This window comes from Ursus maritimus, unplaced genomic scaffold (genome assembly GCF_017311325.1).
Source record: "Ursus maritimus isolate PB19 unplaced genomic scaffold, ASM1731132v1 scaffold_32, whole genome shotgun sequence".
Taxonomy (NCBI): Eukaryota; Metazoa; Chordata; class Mammalia; order Carnivora; family Ursidae; genus Ursus; species Ursus maritimus.
This window is the reverse complement of record NW_024425786.1, coordinates 24,861,417-24,881,476: the sequence shown is the minus strand read 5'-3', so window position 1 is coordinate 24,881,476 and position 20,060 is coordinate 24,861,417. Positions and strand designations below refer to the sequence as shown.

The 20,060-nt window shown below is 51.7% G+C and overlaps 1 protein-coding gene across 1 annotated transcript; it reads left to right on the top strand.

The window, feature by feature from the left end:
• The first annotated feature begins 1,057 nt into the window (after positions 1-1,057).
• A3GALT2 (alpha 1,3-galactosyltransferase 2) lies at positions 1,058-19,209 on the top strand. Its single transcript, XM_040619341.1, has 5 exons — positions 1,058-1,080; positions 16,972-17,055; positions 17,258-17,347; positions 17,619-17,756; positions 18,528-19,209. The coding sequence occupies exons 1-5, from the start codon at positions 1,058-1,060 to the stop codon at positions 19,207-19,209; spliced, it is 1,017 nt and encodes a 338-aa protein (XP_040475275.1).
• Positions 19,210-20,060: the final 851 nt, after the last annotated feature.

The window sequence follows — 20,060 nt, the reverse complement described above, 5'->3', positions numbered from 1 at the left end:
CCCCAGGCCCTGCGCGCTGTCGGGGAGCCCCTGCCTGCACCTCCGTTTGTGTTTCTGTTAGCAAGGTGCGTCCTGAAGTAGCAGAAAGCCTAAAACGGCTTACTCGTCAGGTCTGGAACACTGAAAAACCTCCCACATAAATTAACGATTAAATTAAACTGTCTTCACTTTACGTCGCTTCTGCTGCTGGAAGTTTTCACAAAGAACACTTCTTTCAGAGAGCAGGAAAACCTGTATTTGTTCCTGTTGTTTACACTTTACATAGAAGTTTGCAGACGTTTTTTTGATCATGCGCCACGGTTTTAAAAAAAACACGTTTCCCACTCTCATACACGTACTTAAATATAGATATCTGAAGCACCAACACAATACCTACCCTTACGTACATTCTGATATTTTCTTTTCAATTCTCTTCCTGTTCATACATTTTAAACCTTGGTCACGATCCATGATCCACAAAACTGATTTCTGAAGGCTCACAATCTGCACTTTTAAAAACCCTGCCCAGTGTAAACCTCACAGAACCGTTTCATATCCTCGAGCTTGCGCGGCTCCTGCACTGTCCTGGGTGACTGGTGTGTGTACCCCATTTTATGGTGAGTTTTCCAAGGTCACAATCAGGCAACCAGTGCCCTTGAGATCTGGCTGAAGCTCCGTGCAGAACAGGGTTTTCCCAGGATGGCAAACACCGCAGCCCGACCCACAGAGGCTCCAGGACACCCAGGGATCCAAGACCCGGCGGAGCACAGGGACCCTGGGCAGGTAAGAGAGGTCAACACAAAATAAGAGCTCAGCCTCCGGCCAACCAGAGCTGGCCTTACTCAGATCCACCTTCTTCCAGGTGATTGGCCCCCCATCCTGGGGCCAGCTTCCTCCAGCAGGCACCGCCCCCAGGGGAGTCCGTCTCGGGGCAGCTCATCTCTGCCTGCGCCTGTGGGTGTGGTTTCTGACAGATGGCCAGGAGCCGCTTTGTCCCAGTCACCAGGAACTAGTCATTTCTTCCCTGGCTCCGAGCTGGAGGGTTCTTCTTGGCCGACTGTCTTGCCAGCTTCTCGACATGGCTCTCAAGGAGAGACTCAGGTGAGTTGGGGACACTGCTAGTGTGTGGGGGAAGATGGGGCAGGACATCTGACCTGGGAGGAGTCCAGCCTGGTGGCCAGAACAGTCCAGGACGAGGCACGGAGGCTGGCCCGCTGAGTACCAGCTGAGCCATGTTGACCCTGGGAGAAGGGGATGCTGAAAGGGGACATCACTCGAGGGGTAGAGACGGTCCGTGGGGCAGAGTGGGGTGCGGGGCAGACTGCATCCTAGGAGACCTCGTGGATCTTGTCAAGAGAGCTGGGTAACTCCCCTTGCCTTCCTTAGCTCCGAGCCCCCTTGGTGAGCGACAGAAAGAAGACCGAGGGCTGTGTCCCCCACCATAGCCGAGAGCGCTCTCTTGTCCCGCTGGCACTGACCGTCCAGGATTGAAGCCTGTTCCCACTTAAGAACTAATGATTGATCTTCAACCCCTTCTTGAAAGCCAGGAGGTTGTAGGGATTAGAGCACAGGCTAGGCTTGAGGGACCCCCTTCTGCAGGTGGAGGTGGGGCAGAGGGTGTGCTTTTGAAAATAGCTGAGCAAGGCATGTGCAAGAATGGGTAAGGCAGAGGCCCCTATGGGCTAAGGGCTCCCGAGCTGGGGCCTGGGAGGAGGCAGCAGGAGCAGGCAGGTGCCTACCACGGGCCTAGATCAGGGCGCCCTCCTAGCCCTCGCCAGGCCACTTGGGGCCAGCTCCGCCTGGCTGCCCTGGCTGAGGCCCAGTGCCCACGATAAGCATCAGCTTCCCGCCCCCACCCCCTCCAGGTTGGGAGGGGGCTAGCTAAAAGGTCAAGACAGCTGGGGGCCGAGAGAGGTCGATTCCAGCCTTTTCCTGCCCCGGTAGCACAGACTTACCGGAGGGGCCCTCGCGGGTAGTGCCGCCACCCGCCCTCCCGGGGCTCGGTGCCTTGCCGCACCCCTCGGTGCGGGAGGGGAGAGAGCTTCCTGCAGGAGACATGGGGGAACGTGCGGTGCCTTGGGGAAGGACAACACGGCCAGGGACCCTTGGGAGATGAGCCTCAGGGCTGAGCCGGGGCCAGGTCTTAAGGAGCCCCAAATGCCGTGTTCTGGCTTCAGAATCAGACCGAAGTTCAAACCTCAGCTCCACGGCTTAACCAGCTGTGTGACCCTGAGCAAGTGATGTAACGCCCTGAGCCTCATAAGGCTTAATGAAGCCTCAGAAGGCGTAAGGCTTCTGTTTCCGCCTAAGGTGGAGACGATCGGCACCTCCTTCACGGGCCTGTGGGCAGACCTCCGTGAGATAGGGCCATAAAACCCTCCGCAGGCCGAGGGGTCTGCCTCGTAAATGTCCGGGATTGTTCGTAAAAGATTGTAGACTTAACATGGAAGCAAACAGTCTTAAGAAGGAGACGCAGTTGGGGAAAGAGAAGACAAGGAAGCCGTTCATTGCTTCATTCGTTACTGAACAATCATTAATGCCACCGACCACAAGGCTGGCTCTCGGGTTTGGCACCAAGAATACAAAGTCCAAGAAAACAGGCCCCCACAGCTGGTGGGGCAGAGGTCCAGCGTCTAGTTGGGCACGTGCTGGAGTAGAGGTTTGCGCAGGTGCAAGGGGTGCCTGGTGGCAGGTGTTGGGGGGGCGTCAAGGAAGGTGTCACAAGGAGGCTGGGTATTAAAGTAGTCTCCGGAGCTTGGTGGTGGTTGGTAGGAAAATAAGGGCAAACAGAGGTGGGGAAGATACAAAGTCAAGTCAGACGCAGGGAATCCAGGCGAGAAGCATGGCGCTCTGGGGGGGGAGGCAGAAGCAAGATGGCTCGGTGACTAACAGCTATGAGGGGAGGGGACCGGGTCCCTCTCGGGTACCTGGGACCGGTCACAGAGAACACAGGACATCATGACGTCATTGACCAAGATGGAGGAGACCTGAGTGGGGAGCAGGTTTCCTTTTTGACCATTCAATGTGAGCCGCTTGGGAGACATCCAAGTGGAGAGAGCAGGTGGCACCAATACCCCCAGGTGTCCTCTGTCACTGTACCCACGATACCCAGGACAGTCCCACCAGAGGCCCGGAGCAGGGATTCAGCCCCACCCCAGGTCCAGGAGGGAACTCTGATCGAGGGTGTGGTTTAAAACGACTTTTGGTCTTTTCCCTGTGCTCCCGGCACCGAACACGTCTTTTGTTATTCCTAATAAGCCCCCCCCCATCACAGCTGAGTTCATGCTAAGGTGACTTAAGGTAGACCTCAGGATGGGGCTAACCCCCGAAAGACCCATGGAGTAGAGACTTGGAACTGTCAGCCCCACCCCCAGCCTCCAGGGAGGCAAGGTGGGGCTGACAACTGGGTTGTAAAAACTCTAGAAAGGCACTGTTCAGACAGCTTCCGGGGTGGGGAATGCACCCAGGTGCTGGGAGGGGGGCACCTCCCAGCTGCGTGGATAGAGGCCCCTGAGCTCTGGACCCCCCCGGACGTCACTGTATGTAGTACTTGATCTGGGGGGTCATAAATAAACCAGGAAATGGAAGAGAAGTGCCTCCCCGAGTGTCGTGAGCTGTTCTGTGAGCAAATCATGGCACACGAGGAGGGGGTGGTGGGAACCCCTGAGTCAAAGTCAATCAGCCAGAAGTAGGGGTGGCCCACAGGGTGACTTGAGCCAAAGGGGAAGCCGGATGAGAGAGGAGTGTGAAGAAACGGACATTATTTTCTTCTGTTAGACAACATTAAAAAAAACAAAATTCAGCTGAGTACGTTTGAAGATCCAGTTGGCTTTATTTAATGATTCATGAATCCGGCAGATCTCATCTCGGCAGACAGAAAGGAGCTCCGAGGAGCTGTACAAAATGGAAGGCTTTTCTAGGCAGGAGGGGATGGAGGAAAGGAAGCTTCTAGCGAAGAGTGGACTGTTTCAGGCAAGGTCACTTTCCTTTGGGGGAGGGCGAGGGGGGGCTGTCTATCAGGCAGATGGCCTCACTAGGGCTGACCAGGTAATTCCAGACTGACTGGTTAGAAGTTCCTGGGAGAAGCTGGAACCGCAGTTGCGCTGGGTGCTCGGTCTTGGCTGGCTGATGGGGCAAAGCGCGCTGAGCGGCTCCGCTCGGGCCCGATGCTTCTCAACAGTTCCCCCGTTTGGAGCAGACTCCCAGCCGTCCCTGCAAAGCTCTCCCCGCTCGGGCTGCTCCTCTGAGTGGCACTTGCAGCTCGGGACTTGAGGCTCACACTTCGTAAGCTGGGCATCCGCTTCATTCCCTTCCTGATGCTCCAGCCTCGGGGAGGTCACTGGCTTGGTGGTTAGGGGCTTCGAACGTGCGTGTAAACCTTCCAAGAGAGGACGGTGCCCCCGGATTACTACTGCGATTATCATCAGCAGGACGCTTCTGTCTAGAGAGCACTCGGGAGCCCTGGGCCCCCAGACCCAAATCCATCAGAATCAGTAAGGCAAAGAAAGACCCCATAGAAGGGGTCACCGTTTTAAGCCACGTGGCTTGCTCAGCGCTCTTCCGGAACTGAGTTTCAACTTCCCCAGAAGGGTTCATCCCTGCGCAGGGGCGCCTGGGTGGCTCAGTCAGTCAAGCGTGTGCGTTCGGCTCAGGTCGTGATCCCGAGGTCCTGGGATCGAGCCCTGCATGGGGCCCCCTGCTCGGCCGGGAGCCTGCTTCTCCCTCTCCCTCTGCCCCCCCACCCGTGCTCCCTCTCTCTCACTCTGTTCTTTCCCTGTCAAATAAATGAATAAAATCTTAAAAACAAGAACAACTCTGGCCAGGGAGGCTAAGGATTTTCACAGTGTGGCTACAGCTCTACACTGGATTTTTGCTGTACTTTCAAGAGTTAAGGAACGTGGCCGGATCACAGCCTCATTTGTATTCACTTCGCCCCCGGGAGTTAGGGACCCACCAAAGGAAGCAAATTCTGAATCACACTAGCCTCCTGGTAGGTCCTCTCTAACTCGACACGAAAATATAGGGGAGCTGACCAATGGGCTGTCTGGGTTTGCTGGTGACAGTAGGGGCACAGTTAGCTCACCCTCTTAGATGAGAGGCATTCAAAGGCCCAGAGGGAACGAAGACGCCACACAGACAGACCCTGCCAGAGCACAAACCGCTCCCGCGGAGGTGGCATTGCGCGTGGATTCTGCCTTCCCGGACAGATCAGGGTTTGTAAAGACAAATCCACAAGTCCGAAAGGGTACCTCCCTTTAGCAGTGGCCCAGGAGATACAGATGAAGGTGTTGTCCTTCCCGGCCAATGCTAGAATAAAGGGAAGCAAGAAAAGAAGGAAGTCTCGATCTGCTGCCTTGGGTGGGAGCCGTCCACCTGGGTGTCAGCGACTTCTCCTCCTTGTGCGCTTGACTGGGAGGTCCCATCCGCGCAGGCCCAGAGGCCAGGAGCCCTCTTTAGCTGTGAGATGGGTACCCGAGGCTCAAGTCCCTGCAGTCGGGCTGCCATCGGGGTAGGGAGGAGGACCTGGGCTAGCCCCGTCCAAGGAGATTCAGGGCATTCTCTGGGCTCCGTGACTCCAAGTCAGAAGGTGGGAGAAACTTGGAAACATTCGTTCGGACAGTCGTAGCCAGATACTTGAAGAAACTAGAAGAATTCAGGATCTCACAGGCATTTATTCAGGCATTTCACAGAACCTCAACGACAGGGAATGGGATTAAAATCTAGTGTCTACAAAGCGTAAACATATTTTTTTCTCTCTGCAATTATCCCTATTTGCCAAATATAATCACAGTAAAACTAGTGCGTGTGCATTAAGTCGACCTATTTATATAAGTGCGGTAAGAGTAGCAGTTGACCGTACAAGCCCCCCCTAAGACGCTTCGCTGAGATTTTTCATAAGGAATCTCAGATTGAACTTTTAAAAGTCTCTGAGGCAGGAAGCCAAGCCAAGGACTCACCATTAAATTTTATCTGAAATCCCTACAGTTCGGGTGAATTCGTATCAGTCAAAACCTTGGTAATATAACCAATGCTTCCAACCGCGTCTTATTACAACAGATCCTCGTAGAACTTAGGCAAATAACTATATCGCCATGAAAAGAATACTCAAGAATTTCCAAATTCGGGAGGGGATCGGGTAGGGAAAAAAAAAGTAAATGTTTCATCTTTGTTTACAGAGGTATACTTTACTGAATTGCTGTAAAAAGATCTCCTTAAATACGGACAAACAAAACATTAAGGAACCAGCAATGTGTCAGACAAAAAGACATAAAAAATTATGATCACACCCCTTGTTCGTTCAGTCCCACGTAATTAATACCTGCTCTGCTTGAATCCAGTTTCCTTATTAATTCGGGAACTTTTTCCCCATTTCAGTTTTATGATCTTAAAGTTATCAGAAACCTGTACTGAATCTCCTTAAAGCTGAAACACACGTCTGTAAACGCATCAGAGTAAAACCGTACCATCTGTAAAGGACAAAGGACTTAAAAATGGCTGTGGTCAAATAGAATTGACAAGGAAATTTGATTATTTCCGTAACATACCACATTTTAAGATAATGACCAGGATTTTGACTGGTAACATTATAACCAGGACATATCAGATTTCCAGGAATTTCACATAATTTCTGGAACACTTACATACCTACACAAACACCACATAAGGAAGACTTCCAATTGCTTATTTCACAATGCTTCCCATTTAATTCAGCACATCAAATAAGCCTAATGAGTTTGACATCTCTTTTTGTAAGGAGAGAGAATAATTCTTTTGCAGTTTTTCCAAGGATCCTGTGGAAAATCTCAAAGTTACTTTCAGGTTAAAAAGACTTCCTTTAGGGACGCCTGGGTGGCTCAGTTGTTAAGTGTCTGCCTTCGGCTCAGGGTGTGATCCCAGAGTCCTGGGATCGAGACCCACATTGGGCTCCCTGCTCCACTGGCAGGGAGCCTGCTACTTCCTCTCCCACTCCCCCTGCTTGTGTTCCCTCCCTCGCTGTGTCTCTCTCTCTGTCAAATAAATGGATGAAATCTTTAAAAACAAAAACAAAAACAAAAGCAGATCCACGCTAACACATATTGTAATTAAATTGGCAAAATATGGGGCGCCTGGGTGGCACAGCGGTTAAGTGTCTGCCTTCGGCTCAGGGCGTGATCCCGGAGTTACGGGATCGAGCCCCACATCAGGCTCCTCCACTAGGAGCCTGCTTCTTCCTCTCCCACTCCCCCTGCTTGTGTTCCCTCTCTCGCTGGCTGTCTCTATCTCTGCTGAATAAATAAATAAAATCTTAAAAAAAAAATTGGCAAAATATAATGATAAAAAAATTTAAAAAGAAAAAAATTTTTATTTTTATTTTTTTTTTAAGATTATTTATTTATTTATTTGACAGAGATAGAGACAGCCAGCGAGAGAGGGAGCACAAGCAGGGGGAGTGGGAGAGGAAGAAGCAGGCTCATAGCGGAGGAGCCTGATATGGGGCTCGATCCCATAACGCTGGGATCACGCCCTGAGCCGAAGGCAGATGCTTAACCGCTGTGCCACCCAGGCGCCCCTAAAAAGAAAAAAATTTTTAAAAAAGACTTCCTTTAAAATTACATTGTGGGGCACAGAGTTTGTACAAGATATCAAAGGGTTTGTGGGGGGGTTTTGGTGGTTTTTTTTTTTAAGAGGGGAGGGGCAGAGGGAGAGAGATTCTCAAGCAGGCTCCACGCTGAGCGCAGAGTCCCACGCAGGGCTCTGTTTCAGGACCCTGAGATCATGACCCGAGCCGAAATCAAGAGTCAGACACATAACCAACTGAGCCACCCAGGCGCCCCCAAAAATATAGAGGGGTTTTAAAAAACTTGGTCCAATAAGATCGTCGGTCATCGTGAAGCATAACTTGGTAATCTATTTAACCATAGTGACAATTGGAGAGTCTGCAGACAAATACCTAGAGCTCAGGGTCCTAAAACAGAAACAAGCCCCGAGCTTTTCTAACAGAGAAGCGTGCGTTTTCTTAAGTACCCGGAGATCTGATATGACACGTGGGAAATTATTTTGAGAGGACACAAAGTCTGTGTTTTCCAGGCAGGTTACTTAAAGGTAAAGAAAAACCTGTACAATCTCTTATCACCTGTAGACCTATAGTCTAAGAAAACTTCGTCCTTTTAACGGAGAGGAAACCAATTCTAACTTTGTACCTGTGCGCTTTCGCTTTGGGGATTAACATTCATTAATCCGTTTGTTAAATGTACACTCACTCCTGCCCAGCCGTCTTGACCACACATAAAATCCTCTTCCCAAGATTCCTCTTCTACACACCATCTGCCACCGTCTTTTTTACATTCAGATTTCATCCTGTTTTTTCTCTTTCCCATTCCGAATAACCAGCCTTCCTTTTAGGACAAAATTACTTTCTTTTCCCTCAACAAAAATACATTTCCATTCCTCGTACCTTCCCTTACCAAAAATGCACATCCTGCTTTCCTTTCATACAGAGAACATTATTATGTCTGGTAGCTTTAAACAATTGTGAATGGGCTGTTACTGGCAATTTTATGAATATATTTCATATTCCTAAAAGCATATGTTCCTCCTAATAAATTTTCCAATGGGGCACATGCTGTTTTATTTTTTTTAATTTAATTTAATTTAATTTAATTTAATTTTATTTTATATTGAGATGGTCTAGATAACTCAATGAATTTGACTTAACTCATCACTTAAGTTAGCAAGACTTTAAGGTTTTGAGGAGTCAGAAGATTTTGGAAACTGTTTGCTGGAAAGTTCACCTAGAAACTCTTATCCCATTTATATCGATTTAAATCACTTATTCTTAATAGTTATGTTAAGACTACCTGCAGAAACGTCATTATAGACATTGGACAAAGTCGGTTATCATTCTGGGTTATTTTTCAGGCTGACCAATTTTGTAACCGAGATATGAACTTACTAGTAAAACCCAAGGAGAATAAAAGTTTTGTGTCTGTTTGGTATTTAATGCTGATAACTCTAAAGACGTACCCATTTTAATTGAGCCAAACTTAAACTAGCTTTAATACTGAATATTTTCCCAGATCCCATGAACCTGAAAAGCATTCAGGTTATTTTCTATTACATGTCTGAGAATTTCGGGAATACTTAATTCATAGAAGTGCTTAATTTTTTAAAGCCAGTTAAGTAGAGCTCTTTGACAAATTAATTTTGGCAGTACTGTTGGTGATAGAATATACACGCTTCTAGAACACTCTGATCGCATAGACGGATGCAGAGACGTTACGGCTTTTGTTTTAAAATTTTAGCCACAAGGGGGACCTGGGTGGCTCAGTCTGTTCAGCTTCCAACCCCTGATTTCGGCTCAGGTCACCATCTCAGCACGGCAAGATGGAGCCCTGAGTTGGGCTCCGCGCTGGGTGTGGAGTCTGCTCACGATTCTCTCGCTCTCTCTCTCTCTCAAAAAATAAAAAATTAAAACTTCAGCCACGAAACCAGGATGATAATACAAAATTCACTGGGTTATAAAAGGAGAGCTGGAATAAGTTAAGCTTAGCTGCTCTGATGGCTACAGCTTTTTATTAGTATTTCTGGAGAAGACACTGAAGATTTGTATTTGTCCTTGACAAGTAATCGGATAGAAGCTGTGGACTAGATTTGGGGCAAGGGAATGTCTACAGCCGTTTCTATGTTTTACAAGCCTCGTTCCTCCTTTTTTCCCCCTCTGCTAAGAATTACAGTTGACCCTTGAACAACATGGCTTTGAACTGCACGGGTCCACTTCTGATGGATTTTTTCCAATAAATAAAAACAGGACTGTAAATATTTTCCCTTCCTTATGATTTTTCAAGTAACATTTTCTTTTTCTCTAGCTTACTTTACTGTAAGAACACAACATATAATACCCACAGCATACAAAGTCTGTGCTAACTGTTTATATTATCTATCAGTACGGCTTCCGGTCAATAGTAGGCTGTTAGCAGTTAAATTTGGGGGGAGTCAAAAATTATACGTAGATTTTTACTGCAGTGGCGGGGGGGAGAATCAGGGCCCCTAACCCCCTGTTCAGGGGTCAACTGTACTTCCCAGAAGTCTGCGTTTCGAGGAGTTGGCGGAAACCGGAAGAGGAGAGTTCCTGGGCGGAGGCTAGGTAGATTACCTCTCAAAGGCACAGGGGGAGAAGGCAGACTCCTCCAAGAAGGACACGTGTTCCCTTAGGCCAGAATTTTTACAGTACTCACAGGCCTTCGGAGACAAATAGGGGCGAGGTTAATTGTCAAAAAGAAGGGTGGACTTTGATTTGATTTTTTTAAACAATCGCTAGACTCAATGTGGGGCTAGGGCTCCAACTCACAACCCAGAGACCAAGAGTCACAGGCTCTACCAACTGAGCCCGCCAGGTGCCCCTAGTCTAGTCTAGTCTATTCCATTCCATTGTAAAGTAAGCTCTATGCCCAACGTGGGGCTTGAACTCAGGACCCGGAGATCGAGTCCCGTGCTCTACCAACTAAGCCAGTCAGGCACCCCGGAATGGGTGGGCTTTGGGTTGTTTCTAGAGCTGCATTTCCGGTCTTGGAAAGATCTGCAGGATAAGGATAGTTACTTCTAACTCCTCAGAGAAAGGCGTTGTAGCCCGGAGGACCTCCGAGGACTGACATGCCCATCCACCCATGTTGGAAAGATTTTCTTTCCCACCAAGTACATTTAGCTTAAGGGAGAAAGTCTAGAAAAAATTCATATCCGGCTCTGAATATCAGCTTCCAATTTGCCCAAATTTATGACCACAGAGCTATTAAATCCTTCCAAATATCAGGGCACCTGGGTGCCTCGGTTGGTTAAGGGTCTGCCTTAGGGTCAGGTCATGATCTCGGGGTCTTGGGACCGAGCCCTGCGAGAGGCTCCCTGCTCAGCGGTGGGTCTGCTTCTCCTCTGTTCCTCTCCACCATTCACGCTCTCTGTCTCTCTCTCAAATAAATAAATAAAATCTTAAAAAAATAAATCCTTTCAAATATCTTGCCAGGTTTCAGCCAGGACAAACTCACAGTACAAAACAACCCCATGAACCCAAGAGGTATCCTCAACGAGGGTGCAAGAGATACTATCTTCACAAAATCTAGAGCCATTCCCCAAGATCATAACCAATGGCCTGGATTTGGGAAGGAAGGGACAATGTGAAAACTTGTTTTTCTCTTTCTCCCGGGTACTAAGAGATCCAGGACAGCTGACTCTGGTAAGGATATTCTCACCTTTAGCCGGCTTCTTTCAGTCTTTCCCAGGATCCCACTTGCAGGCCCCAAGTGAGGTCTGTTTTTTTAAGTAGGCTCCAGGCCCATTGTGGAGCCCAACACAGGGCTTGAACTCACGACCCTGAGATCGAGACCTGAGCTGAGATCAAGAGTTGGACGCTTAACCAACTGAGCCACCCAGGCGCCCTGTGAGTGAGGTTTAAAGTAGAGGGTCTAATTCCAGTATCTACCAGAATTTGGCCACTTGTTACCATTTTTAACTTGGTTTCCCCTTTCCTGTTTGAAGGAATTATTGGTAGCAGTGCGGGAGAGAATCCCTGGAAGACCTGTCAGCTCTGGAAGGGGCCTATATGGGGGACCACCTTTGGAGGTAGATACTAGGACATTCACGTTGATGTTGGAAATTTTGCACAGGGCCTTTGAGGACAACGTCTTTTCCAGCTTCTCCACTGATTACAACTGATCCCTGGGCCAGCGTTTTAATGATGGGCCCCTAGGAAGGTGCAACGTGGGAGGCCCAGGTGCTATTTTAAGTCTCTGGCCTTGCGGCCCTTGTAGCTGTAAGACTGATGGCTTGGCAGACTTTCGTTTATGATCTTGTATCTAAATTTTCATTGGCCTTTTGCAGTGAATTTTTTTCATGAAGCTATTCTGGAATCTTGAAGCCTTTGGAAAGCTTTCGTACACCAGTTAAAGTAGGTATGCCACTCAGTTGGTTTGATCAATTTGGGAACCCTTACCTTTTTTTTTTTTTTTTTAAGATTTATTTGAGAAAGCGAGAGAGTGGGTAGCAGGGAGAGGGAGAGAGAGAGAACCTTAAGCAGACAAGCTGAGCGTGGAGCTCAATGTGGAGCTCGATCCCACAACCCTGAGATCATGACCTGAGCAGAAATCAAGAGTCAGCTGCTTAACTGAGCACCCAGGCACCCCTGGGAACCCCTGTTTGTACGTGCGCTTCTTACATGAGGGATCTTGTCTAAATGGAACGTTCTCCATAATGGCAACCGTAATTCTAGGTTACTTTAGTAAGACTGTGCCATTTTGTAGCTATCGGTAGCTTTCAGAACCGCAGTTCTTAGACATAAAATAAGTCAGCGTGCTGGAAGATGGTGTGCTCGCCTCTGGAATTTACGGATGCCATTATCATTATTAGTTATTATTATGTGTCATAATAATAAAGCCTTTGGGTCTCTGAGAACCAAACTAATATCTGACGGGGATGTGCTGCTGGATTGGGGACCATGTGATGTTTACAGTGTACCTTGTTGCAAGGAAACTTTGAGGTTGGTGGGAGACCTAGTACCTTAACCTAACGTAACACATGAGTTTTCAGGTTAGGTAGCAAGTGCTTTAACAGTTTTTAAATGCTTGATCCACGCCCACCAATTTTTGCAGCTTTTTGGCTTCTGAGACTCCCACTAGCAACAGCCTTTACCTTACGTACGTGTTAACAGAAACCAACAGTGACCACAGCCGTGGGCCTGCGGACACCAGCAGTCATCTGCAGACTGGCAGACAGAAGGCCTGTGTGCACCACCAGCAATTCCCAGTGTGGAAGTGGGGACCGGGGGGAGGCCTGACTCACAGAGCCCAAAGCATGGGGACTACAGACGGACTCCATACGATCGGGGACCTGCAGCTGCCACCAGCGGGCCCCAGGGTGGAATCTGGGACAGAACCAAAGTGCTGGGGGTTCCAATCAGATGGGGGGATTGCCAACTAAACCGAGGGCTTGGGGCTTGGGTGCGGGGTGGAACCCTCTGCTAGCTCAAGCTGCCAAGCCCCAGACTGGAGAGCCAATGAGATCCGGAGCTTGATGCCAAGACAGTGGAGCTCAGAACCAGGGGGACTCACCCGAGGCCCTCAGAAACAGCGAGAAAGAATTCAGAGGGCTCATGGGTACCATGCCTGTGTTTCTCACTGTCCCCAAAGCCACCACAGTCTCCTTTGATCCCGTCAGTGCCACCCAATCTGTTAAAAAAACAAAATTCAGCTGAGTACATTTGAAGACGGAACTGGCTTTATTTAATGATTCATGAATCCGGCAGATCTCATCTCGGCAGACAGAAAGGAGCTCCGAGGAGCTGTACAAAATGGAAGGCTTTTCTAGGCAGGAGGGGATGGAGGAAAGGAAGCTTCTAGCAAAGAGTGGACTGTTTCAAGCAGGGTCACTTTCCTTTGGGGGAGGGCAGGGGTCTAGCAGGCAGAGGATCTCACTAGGGCTGACCAGTAATCCCAGACTGACCGGTTGAAGGTACATTTCTGGGCCAAATTCCGCTGCACTTAGGTTAAGTGCTAACCGGTTTGGTTCGCTGATCGGGGCTTAGTAGGAGTGACTCCGTTTGGGGCCTGTTGTTCTTTAATTACAACAGAAGTATTTAGACTTAGTACAAAACAAGAATATAAAACCTCTCCGTAATTTTTATATTGATTGTATGTTGAAAGGATATTTTGGAAATATTGGGTTAAAGTATTATTAAAATTCATTTCAGCGGCTTCTTTTCACATTTTTTATGTGACTACTAGAGAATTTCGGTTTCTACGTGTGGCTCCCATTGTACTTCCACCGGACAATGCTTCTCCTGCCTGTTTACACAAGACCGCAGACAGGCACGTCCGTAAATGCCTGGGCGCGGACGTGCAGGGGCTTTCCCCCCGGAAGTGAGATCTGCTTCTGTCTACACTCCCGGTACTTCCATTTCCACTTAATACATCGGGACCTCTTTTCCAGAGGTTAGGCATACATCCACCTCGCCCTTTTTGGGGGTTGTGCTGCTCTCCGTGGCACAGATGCTTTCTGTCGCTCATTCATCCAGTTCCCCGCCCGTCAGCACTGTGGTTGCTGACGCCCATTTGCTTTGTCAAATCTGCAAGACCGTCCTTGGTCTGCCCGCGGTGAGTATCCGGCTCTAGAGGTGGGAAAGCCAGCTCAGGCGAGAGCACTTCAAATGTGACAGCGAAGGAGCCGGATTCTCAAGGCTCCCTGGACGGGGCTAAGAGGTGTAGACTTGATCTTGCCGGCAGTAGGAAGGCTGTGGTTGCTGTTTTTCTAAATTGCTAACTCTGTGTTTTTCCTTCATTAAAAAAGCAATATAAGCACATTACAAACAACTGGAAGGGAAAAATAAAGGGGGAAAAAACCCTACTGTAACTTACTCCATAGACACTTTTAAGTTTTCCTTTTTAGTCTTACTTTCTGGTGCATGTTTTAATTCCTGCTAAATTATGATACTGCCCATCAGTTTTAGAACCTGCCTTTTTTTTCATCGAAGCTTCTTGCGTAAGCATTTTTCCATGTGACCACAGAGTCATCAGTAAAGGGTTATTTAGTCAGTCCGTGGGCTGGCTGCTGGGGCCTTTTCCGCAGCCCACATAAGGCCTTCTCCATGCTGCCTCCAGGCAGGATCCAACCAAGCCCAAGTGCCTTTCATAAAAGAAACACACGCCCCTCCACCAATCCCAGCCCCTCAGCCCCCTCCAGTTCCCATCCTCCTTTCTCTTTCCAGCCACACTTCTGGGAAGTCACCCCTGCCCCCTGCCTCCACCACCGCACCTCCACTCACTCCTCTCCCCACCCCACCGGACACTCAGGCTTTGTCTCCTTCTAGCCCCTGGCCCTCGAACCATGACCAAGTCCTGCCCAGCCCACTGCCTTGACAGTCCTTCACCACCTACTCCTCCCCACCCCACCACCGCCACCCTGGCTCACACCGCCACTAGATAACTCCCCCCTACCCCCCGAGGGCTGGCAGTGGCCTGGAGCCTTCCTTCCTGCCTCCAGCCATGCTCCCCCATCCCCAGTGTCCAGGCTCAACAGTTCAGATGCAATATTTTTTTTCAAATAAAAATCTAACTACATCACTCTCTGGAAGAAGTATCTTTCAGGGCTCCCTATGTTCCTCAAGATGAAGCCCAAACCCCTCAGCCTGGAATGCAGGTGGGGTGTGATCTGGCTTTGGCTTCCCCGCAGCCTCACCTCTCCCCACTCCGCGCCTGCACTCCACCCTGCAGAATGGCCCGCAGGGCCATGCACACCCCTAGCTTTCTCTCACTTTGTACAATGTTGTTTTCTTCTCATAGGCCTCCCTCCCTGCTCTGCTGCCTTCTTTGCCTGGATAACTTCTCATCATTAGAGGCCACCTCTCCCAGGAAGCCTCCCTGACTCCTCCCCATTTGTCAAGGCTCAGTTGCCACCCTCCAACTTGCCCTCACAGCATCTTGTATTTATGCTAATTGCAGCCTTTACTGTGCTGTGTTCTATTCATCTCTTTGTGGCCTGTCATCTGACCCATCCCCTCTCGTCCTGGCCACCCACATCTTCCTGACTCCATTCCCCGAGGACGAGGTCTGTGCCTCGCTCACCCCAGAATCCTTGACCTAGCAAGTGCTAGGTTCTGAGCCTGGGCCCAGTAAATATCGGGTGAATGCAGGAATAAGCAGAAACTCGTGAACATCTTGATGCATCAGCTTTTTCCACGCTGCCCATGATCTTTGAACGGGCTCCCCCAAGTTGGGGTGATTGGATTAAAGGGGACGAACAGTGAAGGCTTCAGTTCCCAGAGCTAAGGAGCTTTCCACAAAAGATCTAGCAACCTTTGTCCCCGCCAGCAGTCTAAGAGTACATCTACCTCGCTGCATCCTTGCAGCGCCGCTGTTTTTATTTCTTTTTAAAAAGCTCATTTTACAGGTAAAACATGCCAGCCTGTTCTAATTTGTATGTCTTTGGTTACTAGTGAGGGTGAACATTTCCGCATGTATTTGCCTCCTCCGTGCATTTCTTCTTGGATGATTGGTCATGTGATGTGGACACGGTTAAGGCAGGTGGGCACTTTACAGGATGGCTTTGGGGGCCGTGCAGGAAGTGACTGGGAGCACAGAAGTTGGTGCCACAATGATCCCGGTGAGACGTGGGCAGGCAGGGTCACTGTGGGGGCCGGGGGCACAGCAGCAGCTGAGCGGGTTTCTGGCTTGGCCAACTGAACAGAAGGAGGTCCCATGTGCTGAGACGGCGCGCAGGTGGGTACAGCGCGCACACGCCACCGCATGATGCCTCTCCGGGCGAGCTACTAGGTACGGCTGCCGAGGCGTGGCCAGGTGGGGTAGCCGAAAAGGCCAGGAGGCAGGAGCGCCTGACCTGGCAGGCTTCTTGAAAGAGCCTCGGGGAGCTAGACTTCGGAAGGATGTGTAGGGCCGAGACTGGAGTTGGGAGGTTGTCCAGGAGCTCGTGGGGGTCTGCCCAGGAGTAATAGTGACAGCAACAGTCAGGGTATACTGAGCTAGTGCTGTGGGAGGCCTCGCTCTCATCGCTGAGCTTTACGCAATCAATGGCATATTGAAGCTGGGGAAAAGGGTGAGAAAGCACTTCAGGGACTGAGAGGGAATAACCTCAAAGACAGTGGCCAGGGGAGGCAGTGGAAATGCAAGGTGCAGAACAGCATATCTACTGTGCTCCCGCTGAGCCGGGGGAGGGAAGGGGGCAGGGAGGAATTGCTACCGTATTTATATTTGCCTGTACATGCACAGACCACTTCTGGAAGGAGGCACAAGGAAAGAGTCGTACTGGCTTACCTTCACGCAGAGCAGCTGAGTGGCGGGGACCAGGAAAGACTGCACTGTACATACTCTTTTGTACCTTTGAGTGCCTGTACCATGAGAATGGGATACATTTGTATTAAAAAAAATAAATAACATGAAACATTAAAATTACGTAAATAATTTCTCACGTGTATGTGTATATATAAATGAGTTGCTAACGCCCTTCCCCACCACCCAGGACCTGGAAGAGAGTCTTCTGCTGGCTGATCCTGCTTGCGTTTGGCCTCTTAGGGCTGCTCCAGTATGGGCTCCCTCTAGTCAGGTACAACCCCCTTCCCCCAGCACTCAACGTGGGAACCAGCAGGATCAGGGTTAAAGCGGCCCCGTCCAAGGGCGGGTGGTGGGTGGTGGCTCTCTTGGCTGCACACCTGTCCTTGTGGGCTCTCCCCCCCTGTAAAGAGCAATGTGAGAGGGCTCTGAGCTGGCTGTCATATCCCTCCCTCACTGCTGCCCCCACCCCGCAGGCATCTGGAAGCCCTCATCCCCATGGGTGTCTGCCCTTCTGCCAGAATGGCCCTGCTGAGAGACAACTTCACGGGTCTCCTGAATCCCTGGTAAGGAGCTAACACCCACACACCCTCCAGGGCTCTGTCCCTGCCCTCCTCACATTCCTCACCCCAGCAGGGCCAGGTACTCCTTCTGGTGGCCCCATCAGGTCCTACATCTCCCAATCCTGTGTACTGGATCTAGGCTAGGGATCTCTAGGGGCAGGCGCTGGGTCACACCCATTTCTGGGGCCCTATGGCCCAGCACTGGGGAGATGGCAGTGAACTTGCACCAAATGGCTGGATGAATGGACCTATCTCTCCATCCCCGCCCTGCCAGGGCCCGGCCTGATGTCCTGACCTGTACCTCCTGGGGGGCCCCCATTATTTGGGATGGCACCTTCGACCCAGCTGTGGCCCAGCAAGAGGCTCTACAGCAGAACCTCACCATTGGTCTGACTGTCTTTGCTGTAGGCAGGTAAGGCCTGGAGGGGAGTGGTGCTGTCCAGGCAGGGAATGGAACGCGTGTGCATATGACGTAGGGGTGGGGCACCCTGGGGGGCCACAAGATCCCAAGGTGATGAGGGAGTCAAAGACAGCACCTCTTGTCCCAGACTCCCAGGAAGAGGGCAGGACCGTCCTTTCCCTTTCCCTCCTTCCCGGACACCAGCACTATGGAGCCCACCCAGCACAGACACCCGCCCAGGGACCATCGTGGTTATCTATGTAAGGAACTGTCACAAACTCAGTGACTGAAAACAGCTGTTACTATAGCTCAGGATTCTGTGGGCTGGAATTCCCACAAGGCTCGGTAGGAAGGGCTCCTCGCTGCTCCCCAGGGTCTGAGCCTCCACTGGGATGGCCGACTGCTGAACACCGGTGGGGCACCTGCCTCCACGCAGCCGTCTGCGGAGCTAGCTGGGCTTCCTCACGTCCCTGCGGCCTCAAGGGTCTGGGACTTCGTAAGCGAAGGCTCAGAGCCCTAACGGGGCAAAGGCGAACGCTGCCAGCCGTCCACGGGGCCGGCAGAGCCTCTCCGCCGCGGCACCCGTTGACGCAGGCAGGTCGTGGGAGCCCACTTTCAAGGGAAGGAACCCAGGGCCCCTCCGGGCAGCAGAGGCGAGCAATCATCCGTGCCCGCCGTGAAGGCTACGGTTGGAGGGTTGTGGAGTGGAGGGGGACCGGGGCGGGGAGCCTGAGCGAGATCGGGATCGGCGCGGCGCTCAGACTGACCCGCGCCGCCCGGCAGGTACCTGGAGAAGTACCTGGCGCGCTTCCTGGAGACGGCCGAGCGGCACTTCATGGTGGGCCAGCGCGTGGTGTACTACGTGTTCACCGAGCGCCCGGCCGCCGTGCCCCGCGTGGCGCTGGCCCGGGGCCGCCGGCTGCACGTGGAGCGCGTGGCCCGCGAGCGGCGCTGGCAGGACGTGTCCATGCAGCGCATGCGCACGCTGCACGAGGCGCTGGGCGGGCGGCTGGGCCGCGAGGCGCACTTCGTGCTCTGCATGGACGTGGACCAGCACTTCCGCGGCGCCTTCGGGCCCGAGGTGCTGGCCGAGTCGGTGGCGCAGCTGCACGCCTGGCACTCCCTGGCAGCGCGGCTGCTGCCTCTGACGCGAGCGCGCTCGGCCGCCGCGCTGGCGCCGGGCGAGGGCGACTTCTACTACCACGCGGCCGTGTTCGGGGGCAGCGTGGCGGCGCTGCGCGGGCTGACGGCGCAGTGCGCGCGGGGCCAGCGGCAGGACCGCGAGCGCGGCCTGGAGGCGCGCTGGCACGACGAGAGCCACCTCAACAAGTTCTTCTGGCTGCACAAGCCCGCCAAGGTGCTGTCGCCCGAGTTCTGCTGGAGCCCCGAGATCGGCCGGCGTGCCGAGATCCGCCGGCCGCGCCTGCTCTGGGCGCCCAAGGAGTACGCCCTGCTGCGCGACTAGGCCCCCCTGCCAGGCCCAGGGAGGACACCCCCAAAGCCGTGCGGGCGCCCCGGAGGGTGGCGAGAGCTCGGACGCAAACGGCCCTGCCCATTCCGGCCGTGGGGTCGTGGCGGTGGAAGAAGCATCGTGGCCTTTGGGGAGCTTCTCGCTGGAAGGGAAAGATCCCCTTTCCCCCACTTTCAACAGCGACCGACCACTACGACGAAGGGCGATGGGCAGTAGCGCCTCGGCCAGGCTGCCTCTAGACTTTTCACCTCTGACCTTACTAGATTCCATGCCTCCTGGAGCGCTGTTTAGCTACCGTCACCCACCGCCAACTCCCAGCCCCCTTTTTGATAAGGTGACCGAGGCACAGAAAGGGAACATAACTGCCTAAGGACACAGAGAATCTGTGCGTCAGTCCGGGCAGCAGCTGCAGAGCCAGGACTGGCTCTCACTCCGAAAAGAGAGTGGTTCTGGACGAACAGGAGAAAGCTGCTGCTGCGGGAGAGACGTGGTGGCATCTGAGTCCTTGGCTTTGCCCTTCCATCTCCCCTTGCCCTCAAGCATAGTTTGTACGTATTTAAGTAATATTGTAATAAAATTATTCCAAAAGTGTCTCTATGGCCCTCTCTCCTGGGCAATGTCCACAAAAAGGCCATTTTCTTGATGTGGGGCCAATAGGGCTGTCTGGGAGAGACGTTTCCTTACCCATGACTGCTATCCAGAGTCTTCATCCTCAAAGGGGGAAGAAACAGGCTCCGAGCAGGGGGTGAAATCATCGGGCCCTCCAGGAACGGTGGTCACCGTGCCAAGGAGACCGGGAAGGCAGCAGATGGAAGCGCCTGAACTGTCCCCTGACAGCTGGGAAC

Bases quoted from the DNA above. Each gene is read 5' to 3' on its own strand.
- A3GALT2 (XM_040619341.1), top strand. From the start codon at position 1,058: ATGGCTCTCAAGGAGAGACTCAG. The intron at 1,081-16,971 runs GTGAGTTGGGGA...CCCACCACCCAG, and splicing joins GCTCTCAAGGAGAGACTCAG to GACCTGGAAGAGAGTCTTCT. The intron at 17,348-17,618 runs GTAAGGAGCTAA...CCGCCCTGCCAG, and splicing joins ACGGGTCTCCTGAATCCCTG to GGCCCGGCCTGATGTCCTGA.